The 11,162-nt window shown below is 50.7% G+C and overlaps 1 protein-coding gene across 4 annotated transcripts in view; it reads left to right on the forward strand.

The window, feature by feature from the left end:
• Positions 1-4,925: 4,925 nt before the first annotated feature.
• ZNF132 (zinc finger protein 132) overlaps positions 4,926-11,162 on the forward strand; it is a 10,563-nt gene continuing 4,326 nt past the window's right edge. Inside the window, exons 1-2 of one of the 4 annotated variants that reach the window (XM_017850555.1) lie at positions 4,926-8,072; positions 10,627-10,870. In XM_017850555.1, coding sequence (XP_017706044.1) covers positions 8,010-8,072; positions 10,627-10,870 — 307 coding nt within the window. In that variant the 5' untranslated portion in view covers positions 4,926-8,009. The remainder of the gene's footprint in view (positions 8,073-10,626; positions 10,871-11,162) is intronic. The other 3 variants (XM_017850556.1, XM_017850557.1, XM_017850558.1) reach the window with 3 other exon arrangements.

Here is an 11,162-nt window from a genome sequence, read left to right on the forward strand (position 1 = left end):
AAAAAAAAAAAAAAAAAAAAAAAAAAAAAAAAAAAAAAACCTTTTGGCATTTGTATGGCTTTGATAGATGTGCAAGTCTGCAGGTCCTGAGAACCTTACCCTGCATGGACTCAACCATCAGAGCAAAGTCGTGGCTGTCCCTATGGACTGGATACAGTTCCTTCAGGTCACTGGTCTCCCTCACTCCCTAATTCCTTACACCCGTATTTCCTTACCATTTAGTATACCGACTTGGCCACTGTATGAATACAAGGAAGTGACACTGCCTAACACAGTCTGGCATCCAGATGGCAAATGTTCATAACAGCGTTATTTATAATAGCCAAAAACTGGAAACAATCCAAAAGTCCATCAACTGGTGAATAAATAAAATGTGGCATATCCATGCAATGAAATGCTATTCAGCAACACAATAAATAAAAGAGTGATTTATAACATGTATGAACCTCAAAAACATTCCAGTAAGTGATAAAAGCTGGACACAAAAGGCCACATATTACATTATTCCATCTACATGAGATATCCAGAAAAGACATGAAAAGGATTAGTGGTTGCCAGCGGCTGGGGGCGGATCTTAGCTGCAAAGGCTGTAAAGGAACTTTTAAGTCTGATAGGAATGGGCTAAGATGATGTTTGTACAACAGTATAAATTTACTTAAAGTCATTAAATTGTACACTTATAATGGGTGAACTTTATATGTATATTATTTGACAGTTCAATTAAACTGTTTTTTAAAAAGGAGGTATAGAGGATGTTTGTCACAGTCCTGGAGTTCCTGACCACATGGTGGTAACTAAAAGTACCCAGCCCACTAGGAAATGACAGGACTTCATAAAACCTTTTGTTATGAGTAGAGCTGTGGGAGATAAACGGGTGGACAAGCCTCAAGACATTGCACATCCTCATTCTGCAAGGGTTCAGTCACCAAGCAGTTTGCTAGGCTCCCCATGCTCTATTTCCTCACATCCAGTGTTTCCTTATCCACCTATGATACTTGACCTAGTGCTTGTATGAATACCAGAAGGTAATATACTACCAAGGTGTGGCCTCCAGAGGGCTTGCTTTCGACATTGCTGGGGGAGACATTCCTTGGAAGAGAGGCCACTTTCTTGCTTCTTCCAGACCAACCACTCCCCTCTCCAGGCAAACTCCAGGTCGGAAGCTTCAGAACACAGCCTTTCATTCTTTCCCAGGGGCAGCCACAACGAGACAGAGAGATGCTCCCTGCTGCTGTGCCCTGGAGTCAAGTGCACAGGGGCTCCTGGTGGCCAGTCTGAGAACACCTCCATGCTCAATTCACTCCATCCTCTAAACAGGACTCCGATATCAAAGGTGAACCAATGAGTGATGAATGCATTATCACACAGTCCAGTGTACTCTCTGAGGTAAGGTCACCAGGGCTAGGTGATGACAAGAATGCATAAAATCTCTGTTATAAGTACTTAATGAAGCTCAATGAAGACATCATGGATGTCAAATGCACACTTTACAACGTCTGTGGAAAATGGGAAACTTACCCACAAGTCCCTCAGAAACTGTCCAATTAGGGCTGGGCGCAGTGGCTCACGCCAGTAATCCCAGCACTTTGGGAGGCCGAGGTGGGTGGATCACTTGAGGTCAGGAGTTTGAGACCAGCCTGGCCAATATATGGTGAAACTCCATCTCTAGTAAAAATACAAAAATTAGGCAGGTATGGTGGCACCACCCTGTAATTCAAGCTACTTGGGAGGCTGAGGCAGGAGAATTGCTTGAACCTGGGAGACAGAGGTTGCAGTGAGCCGAGATCACACCACTGCACTCCAGCCTGAGCAAGAGTGAGACTCTGCCTCAAAAAAAATAGAAAGAGAGAAGAGAAAAGAGAAGAGAAGAGAAAGGAGAGGAGAGGAAAGGAGAAAAGAAGAGAAGAGAAGAGAAGGGAAGGGAAGGGAAGGGAAGGGAAGAGAAGAGAAGAGAAGAGAAGAGAAGAGAAGAGAAGAGAAGAGAAAAGAAAAGAAAAAAGAAAAAAAGAAAAACAGAGAGGCCGGGCACGGTGGCTCACACCTGTAATCCCAGCACTTTGGGAGGCCGAGGCGAGTGGATCACGAGGTCAGGAGATCGAGACCATCTTGGCCAACATGGTGAAACCCTGTCTCTACTAAACTATAAAACATTAGCTGGGCGAGGTGGCACATACCTGTAAGCCCAGGTACTTGGGAGGCTGAGGCAGGGGAACACTTAAACCTGGGAGGCAGAGGTTGCAGTGAGCTGAGATCGCACCACTGCACTTCAGCTTGGCGACAGAGAAAGACTCTGTCTCAAAAAAAAAAAAAAGAGAGAAAGAAATTATCCAATTAGGCTCCTTACTTGGAATGGGGTCATGTCCATATCAAAGCCCATCACGAGTGAGCATGATACCACCCCAATGCATGCAAGGCCCCTACCATCCCTCCAAGGTAGTATAAGCAGGAAACAGGGAGTGACTTACATTGAGCAACTGGGAAGTCACCATCAAACCCAGATGGGCTTCCAACACAGGACCCCGTGGTGTCATAGCTTTGCCAAGGTCCCTCAGTGAGCTGCAGAACATGGGTTCTGTCGGCTTCTCCACATGCAGGGCCATCATGGAGTGTCTCCTCAGGGAGGAATCCTCTACACAAGGTTTAGCTGTGGCTGAAGGCTACTCATGTAGGGTCTGTTTGTTTTTTTTTTGTTGTTGTTGTTGTTGTTTTGAGATGGAGTCTCACTCTGTTGCCCAGGCTGGAGTGCAGTGGCGTGATCTTGGCTCACTGCAATGTCCGCCTCCCGAGGTCAAGTGATTCTCCTGCCTCAGCCTCCTGCGTAGCTGGCATTACAGGCGCCTGCCACCACGCCCCGCTAATTTTTCTGTTTTTAGTAGAGACGGGGTTTCACTATGCTGGCCAGGCCAGTCTCGAACTCCTGACCTCAAGTGATCTGCCTGCCTCGGCCTCCCAAAGTGCTGGGATTACAGGCATGAGCCACCGTGCCCCGTTGTGTCTTTTTTTTTTTTTTTTTGGTGGGGGAGACAGGGTCTTGCTCTGTCACCCAGGCTGGGGTGCAGTGGCTCCAACTCAGCTCACTACAACCTCGGCCTCCTGATGTCAAGCGATTCTCCTGCCTCAGTCTCTGGCATAGCTGGGATTACAGATGCGTGCCACCACGCCCAGCTGATTTTTGTATTTTTTGTAGAGAGGGGGTTTTGCCATGTTGGCCAGGCTGGTCTCGAACTCCTGACCTGAGGTGATCCCCCTGCCTCAGCCTCCCAAAGTGCTGGGATTACAGGCGTGGGCCACCCCACCCGGCCAGTGTGAATTCTTTTATATTAAATAAAGGAGCTGAAGACTTTCCTACATTTACTATAATAAAAAGGCTTTTCTCCAGGGTGAAGTTTCTGGTGCCGAGCAAGGCAGGAGCTGTGGCTGATGCTCTCCCACACTGGCTGCACTCATAGCGGTTTTTTCCAGTGTGAATCACTTGTGCACATCAAGGCAGAAGCTGCAATTTTTTGCTCTCCTACATGCTACACTCACACTGCTGTAAAGTAGCTGGTGCTAAATAGGATTAAAACTGTGAGAAGAGGCTTTCCAACATTAGCTGCATGCACTGGACCTTTTCTCTGGTGAGAATTCTGCAGGATGAAGTTTCATACTTCACTGAAAGCTTTCATGCAGTTATTGCATTTGTACAACCATTCTCTGGTGTTAATTTGTTTTTGCTAATGAAAGCAGAGCTCTGAATATAACATTTATGAACCTCAAGTCAGGTACCAGGGAAGCCACCAGGACAGCTGGCACTGCCCCACCCTCCCTGAACTTAGGAGTCCCTCATAGGGTATGACCATTTTGGTGCAGAAGAGAGTTTTGCAAAATTTTGCTCACGGCTGGGCCACACTCCTTGCGCTTATGGGGACTTTCTCTGGGGTGAATATTTTGGTGTTCAAAGGAGGTAGAGTTCTGGCTGGAGGATTCCCCATGTTACTACACTTGTAAGGCCCTTCAGAGATATGCATGTACTCCTGATTTCTCAGGATGAAGACAAAAGTGAAGGCCTTCCCATGCTCATAACACACTTGCAATTTTTCCCACTGTGAAGTTTTTTGGTAGGACAAAAGGTTTGCTTCTCCTCAAACACCTTTCCATATGCTATGTATTTATCAGATATCTCTTCAGTGTCAGTTCTCTGTAGGTTCTGCAAATATGGAGCTGCAGGGCCCCCGTGTCTGGTGACAGGCCAGTATCATGCAGTGAGCGAAGCCCAGGTCTTGAACCATTGACACCTATGCCCACACTCCTCAAATGGAACAAGCCAGTCTCATGGAAGAACAGGTTTTCAAAAACTATGTATTTATGTTCTATTTATTTTAGAGATAGGATCTCGCTATGTTGCCCAAGCTGGACTCAAACTCCTGGACTCAAGCGCTCCTCCTGCCTCAGCATCCCAAGTAGGTGGAACTATAGGTATGAGCCACCATGTGCAGATAACAACTATTTAAAGATACATTATCAGTTCAAGACACATTACAGGGAGGCCAATGGTAGGAGATCTGGCCATTGGAGGGGAGGAGGGGAGAAGGGGAAAGAATGAGTCTTGGAAGACAGAGAGGAGGCCATCCAGGGAACAGGAGTCACGGGAAAGTAGGATAGAATGTCAGAAGAACGTCAGGAAAATTTTTTAAAAAGGCACGGCTGGCCAGGCACGGTGGCTCACGCCTGTAATCCCAGCACTTTGGGAGGCTGAAGTGGGCAGATCACCTGAGGTCAGGAGTTTGAGACCAGCTTGACCAACATGGAGAAACCCCGTCTCTACTAAAAATACAAAATTAGCCAGGTGTGGTGGCGCATGCCTGTAATCCCAGCTACTCGGGAGGCTGAGGCAGGGGAATTGCTTGAACCCGGGAGGTGGAGGTTGCAGTGAGCCGAGATCATGCCATTGCACTCCAGCCTAGGCAACAAGAGTGAAACTCTTGTCTCAAAAAAAAAATTTAAAAAGGCACGGCTACACATCCTGTTGCCAGGACAACAGAGGGCACAACTCAGGTACCAGGTGAGCCACCAGGGCACTGCCAACAGCTCTCCCACAGCTGTCTTCCATTCAACAGAACTGGTGCACCATGGGGCCTCTCTGTCCATGGCCTAATTCAAGCCACCCTGTCCACCAGCCAGGTCTCTTCATTAGTTCTAGTTAGGTGATCACATGGCAGGGGTGGCAGCAGTGATCCTATAGAGCTCTGATCAAGTGGTTTGTGAGAAGGCAGCCCACGTCAAGGTGATCCACCCCATGACAAACCACCGTAGGCGAAGATCACCTGTGCGGGTATATAGCTGGGAAGAACTGAACCTCACAAAGTCAATGCTCAGTGACCCCACAATCAAAGACCATGTCAGTGCCCACTGGGACTCGCAAGGGACAGCTGGCAGAAAACTTCTACTAGAGTGAGGCGATGTGGCAGAAGGGACAGAAAAGTCACAGATCCTGACAGCGTAACCTAGCCAGGAAACGACCCAGCTGCATGTGATATGCTACGCAGGTTTTGAGACTTATGATTCCAGGCGGGCGTTGAGGGGCGGGACTTCCGGCACCGCCATAGTGGTCCTCATTTTGCGGCTGGTGGGTTCGGCTACAGGAGACCTCGGGAGCCGGACAAGGGCGCGGGAGTGGGTGCAGGGGCCGTCACTGTAGCTTCACAAGGTTGTCAAGGTCCCAGGGCAGAAGGTGTGGGGGTTTATGAAGCAGCCAGGGATAAGTAGCAGAACACTGGCCAGTGCCAGGGCCAGCAGCGCCTCCCACAGGGAACAAGGGAAAGGCGGAGGAAAACCTAGATTTCATGTGTAGGGGAAAGAGGAGACACAGTAGCCTTACCTAGTGAGCACAGGAGTACAAAGCTCTGTAGCATCACGTCACTGTAGAAGCCCCCCTGGACCTCACTAAGGAGCCCCACATTTTTGGAAGATGTATTGACCCTGCCCTCAAAGGTCACTAAGCCCTGCAACACCAAGTCAGTGGGCAGACAGATGTGATCTAAGCACGGGGCATGAGCCCTAGCCACTGGTCCTTCGTCTCAACACTTCACCTCGAGGGCCCATTTGTAATTCCAACCTAAAACCCTCCTTCCCAAATCCTATCCTCAGGCCCTTCCCTGGTCCAGGCCACCAACATAATGCAGTCTGGACGTCCGGAAGCCACACCAGAATTCTATACATCCAGAGGCCCATTTGACTCCTCCACTCACAGGCCTCCAGACAATTCAGACCTTATACCTACAAAATCCATCACTAATCTTCCAAAAAACGTCCTCCTCCTGCCAACTGCCAACCTCTATTCTCCACAGGAGGCATCCTAATTCTTCCTAACTACTTGGGATGGTCCTTTACCCCTACTCATGCTTATTCCACTTATCTAAGGTAGCAAAAAATTCCATTAGCTCTATCTTGAAGATCTATTGGGAATCTGATCACTTCTCCCATCTCTCTTGCTTCCGTTCTGAACAGGCCACTATCAACTGTCTGGAACAATACTGCAATAACCTCCCCACAGTCTCCCTGCTTCCAGCCCCGCTACAACCACCTTCTCCAGTAGTGTGTTCATTCAGCAGCCACTGGAATACTTTCCAAATTCTAAGTCAGGTCATGTCCATCCCTTTTCTGTCCAACACCTTTCATGGCTCCCAGTGCCCTCAGTGTGCCAGGAGAGGCAGGACTCCTCTTACCCTCTCCAGTCGCTGCCTAGGGGGCACGAGAGCCTTCCTGAACGCTCAGGTCAGTCTCACGTCCAAGTCTTCGCATATGCAGATCCCTCCTCCTGTACCCTTCATGTCTCAACAAACTGGATTCTGAAATGGTGACCCCCCCTACCTATGAACGCTCTACACTGTCCGGTGGCGCTGCAGAGGACCTGGGGCAGGTACTTCTCAATCGGAGACTTAGGGCAATGGTGCTGAGTCCAGCCGAGTGGGTGCCAGGAGACCCTTGGCACACGCCCCAAGCCTGCAGCCGGGCGCACGCTGGGTCAAGACCTCCCAACGCGTGGCTTTTCTTGGCCTCGGCCTCGCGCTCCGTAAAGCCGACACAACGCCAAGGGCGACGACTTCCGGGAGCCGCGGACACCTCCGCGCGGTGCGACCTGAGGTCCCACTGGGCCGGCTTCATCTACGGCCGGGGGGAACACTGGGGCTTGGGGGGCGATATTCGCCGCGGTCGGGGCGCTTATATGTCACGGAGGCGGAACTTCCCCGACTCTCGTGCCTTCCTCCTGTTTCCATGGGCCCAGGGAGCCTCCAAGATTCCGTCCCTCGCCTGACAACGCGGTCCCTTCAGATGCAGACAAAATCGTGAAATGCCGAAGTGATGGTCCGAGGACGACGACAGAAGTCCCGCTTGCAGACTGATTGGCCCGCGTCTTCCACCCCGCCCGGAAGTGCCCTTCTCCTGGGCTGCCAATGGCCAGCCCTGAGGCACGGCGAGGTTACTTCTGGATAATGTAGTTTGCGTTGCGTGAGCGGCGACGCGACAAACGCCTTTCCTCAATCACCTTGGCAACGGCCTAGCGGCAGCGTGACGGGCATAGAAAAATAGCGTCATAGTCGGCGGGGAGCCTTGAGCCAATGAAGGCTCGGACCAGGAGCAAGTCCGAGCCGGCATTGAGGGGCGGGACTTCCGGCGCCGCCATTGCGGTCCTCTTTTGCGGCTGGTGGGTTGGGCTACAGGAGGCATCTGGAACCAGACAAGGGCGCGGGAGTGGGTGCAGGGCCCGACACCGCGCCTTCGCACGCACCATAACCCCCGGCTAATTACTCTGCTTTTATGAGCCAAGGTGTTCCCGAAAGTGGAGCCAGCGCCATGCGTCTCAGGGGTCTCCATACCCAGCCTTCGTCCCTGCGGTGACCGGAGGCCTTGCGCGCATTTTGTATTAGGGAAGACAGGTCCTGAGTACGACCGTCACCCAGCGTTCGCGCCACTCAGTGGAAGTGTGAGGGTTCGGCTGAGCGGCAGGGCTAGCCCTAGCGCCTCCTAGTATGGCCCTGCCCAGCCCACAGGTTCCAATGGGGTTGCCAGCGTCGCTGATGGGCCCGGCGCAGGTGAGTGGAGTGTGCCCCAGGCCCTCACCCGCTGGGATTCCGGCCCTTAGGATCCTGAAGCCCAGATAGAGGGGATGTTGGTGTCCTGAGGCTCTTAGCCGTGTTCTGTCCTCACACGTGGATCTTGGGCCCTGCCCTGGGAGTCACTTACCTTTACCATCCTGAATCCAGGCCAGGAGTTATATCGAGGGATTCCCATTTCTGGAATCCTATGGAATGAGATCTGGAAGGCTGTCCCAGGCACAGGGACCAGCATGTGCACCTTGCTTAGTGGTGATGAAATGGAAGCATTCCAGGGACTGCAGGTCTCCATTTAGTCTGGTGGAAACAGAGCAGGGAAACCAGAGTTAGGCCTGGAATGGCAGCCTGAGGAGCTGGGCCTGTATTCTGATGGTGGTGGGAGCCATGGAAGGTTTGGAGCAGAGGAAGGAGGTGCTCTGACTCCAGTCTTAACAGACTCCCTATAGATGCCTAGTAGGCAGCAGACTGGAGGGATGGTGAGGGTGGAGCAGGAAGGCCAGTGAGGAGCTGACAGACGTGGTCTAGATGTGTGCTTTGGGTAGCTGGACAGAGGGGTGCCCATGGAGGTAGGACAGATGGTTGGCTTCTGAATCTGCCCAAATTGGGCCATAGATTACCGGATGTGGGACAGTGAAAGAGAGTGAAATGTTAAGATTGACCTTAGGCTGAGCGCAGTGGCTCACACCTGTAATCCCAGCACTTCGGGAGGCCGAGGTGGCTGGATCACTTGAGGTCAGGAGTTCAAGACCAGCCTGGCCAACATGGTGAAACCCCGTCTCTACTAAAAATACAAAAAAATTAGCCAAGGCATGGTAGTGCGTGCCTGTAATCCCAGCAACTTGGGAGACTGAGGCAGAAGAATCGTTTGAATCTGGGAGATGGAAGTTGCAGTGAGCTGAGATCATGCCACTGCGCTCCAGCCTGAACGACAGAGCGAGACTCTGTTTTTAAAAAGGAAAAAAAAAAAGATTTCCAGGCCCGGTGGCTCACGCCTGTAATCCCAGCACTTTGAGAGGCTGAGGCGGGTGGATCACAAGGTCAGGAGATCAAGACCATCCTGGCTAACACTGTGAACCCTTTCTCTACTAAAAACACAAAAAATTAGCCAGGCGTGGTGGCAGGTGCCTGTAGTCCCAGCTACTTGGGAGGCTGAGGCAGGATAATGGCATGAACCCGGGAGGCGGAGCTTGCAGTGAACCGAGATCGCGTCCCTGTACTCCAGCCTGGGTGACAGAGCGAGACTTCATCTCAAAAAAAAAAAAAAAAAAAAAAAATTGACCTTAGATCTTTCAGATGTGGAAGTTGGTGTGAGGAGTAGATTTCAGGGGGAAGATAAAGAGTTGGATTTTGGCCATGTTGTATTTGAGATGTCCCCGACACTACCAAATTGAGTTGCCAAGTAGACCCCTAAACATGCGATTATGAAATTATGTCGGGTTTAGGCTGGAAACATCCAAGGGATGGATGCTTGTGGGTGGACACTGCATGCAGTTGTGGGTTGGGTTCAAGATAGTGGCCGAGCCTCATAACCACAGAGTAGGTCTAGGACAAAAATGAAGCATAGCGGCAGAAGTAGGATGAGAGTTGGGCTTTGGTTTAGGTTGATTTATCTCTCTACAGCTCACTACATTGTTGTGGCCATCCTTCTTGTGGTCAGGGCATGTTACCTCCTCTTAAGTAGGGTCCTGGGGTTTTTGTCAGGCTGGTGGAGTGGCAGGATCAGAAAGGATCAGCCTAAGCTGAGTCCCCAAGCCAAGGTGGGGGCCAGTGGGTCTTGGATTTGAGGGTTAGGAAGAGCAAGGACAGCTATGACTGGGGAGGAGACAACACATATAAAGGCAGAGATATAAGAGGGAAGAGATATTTGAGATCTGCTTATGGTTCTGGGCAGCTGATGGTTGAAGGAACAGGGAAAGGACGGGAGGCATTGACTTGAGGGGCTATGGCTGCCTCTGGCAGTGGGGTTTTTGGAGCTCTGTTGCTGGCTTGGACCAGGATTGGATCCTGGTTGCGTCTGTCAGGTATGCTATGTGCATGGTGAAATGCTAGGGAGAATACCTACAGTGTGAACAGGGATGGGGTGGAAATATAAGAAATGTATGGTCTCAGGAGTGACATGTAAAGGTGAGGGAATGTGAACCATTGGGCCCATGGCCCTGGTACAAGAGTCTTAAGAGAAAGGGAAGCCCAAATTTTCTTATGGTTGGGAGGTATGAGCCAGAAGTCACAAGGAAAATTGACCAGCAGGAGGGAGGAGGCAGCATCCGTCTGCCCACCTGCTTGTTGTTCCTCTAGGTTGGGTTGGCCTGGATACAGTGACCAGTGGGACTACTAGGAGAGAGGGGCACCATTAATTCCAGGGCATGTTAGGCGGGGACCCTGAGGAAGAAGATAAGCTGTGGATGGGTGAGTAGTGGATGGACTGAGAGGATCATAAGAAAAAGAGATGTTAGTGGTAGATGTGGCAGGATTCTGAGTCACACGGCAAGGGCCTGCATATTTCCATTTGACCTATTGTTTGTTTCTCTGTCAGCATACCTCTTGGCCCTGTGGCTCAGCTGTCCCCGCATTGAAGAGCCTGGTAACCTTTGAAGATGTGGCTGTATATTTCTCCCAGGAGGAGTGGGAGCTCCTTGATGCAGCCCAGAGGCACTTGTACCACAGTGTGATGCTGGAAAACCTTGAGCTCGTGACCTCACTTGGTAATGCCCTGTCCCAGCATGGTGATGACCGGCTTATGCCCTGTGTCTTTTCCTCATCCCAAAGCCAGATGGCAGGTACTGCTTCCTTCTCAGGTCTCCTGTTGTAGGTGCTGGGGTGCTGAGACTCTGCTGTGTGTACTTCCCCTTTCGCTCTCTGAGCAGCCTCATGAGCTTTCCTAATAGCTGTTGCCCAGAAGCCTTGTGGAGGCAAAGGTTGGGGATCAGACATCTCCAGTCTGCCTAACAGATCCCACTGAGCTTCACCAATCCCTGGTTGGGTTACCCAGTATGAAGCCATGCCCAGATTCTGTCTCTTTTCCAGTGAGATTTTTTTTTTTTTTTTTTTTTTTTTTTTTTTTTTTTTTTT

The sequence above is a fragment of the Rhinopithecus bieti genome, unplaced genomic scaffold, assembly GCF_001698545.2.
Source record: "Rhinopithecus bieti isolate Rb0 unplaced genomic scaffold, ASM169854v2 scaffold_32008, whole genome shotgun sequence".
Lineage (NCBI taxonomy): Eukaryota > Metazoa > Chordata > Mammalia > Primates > Cercopithecidae > Rhinopithecus > Rhinopithecus bieti.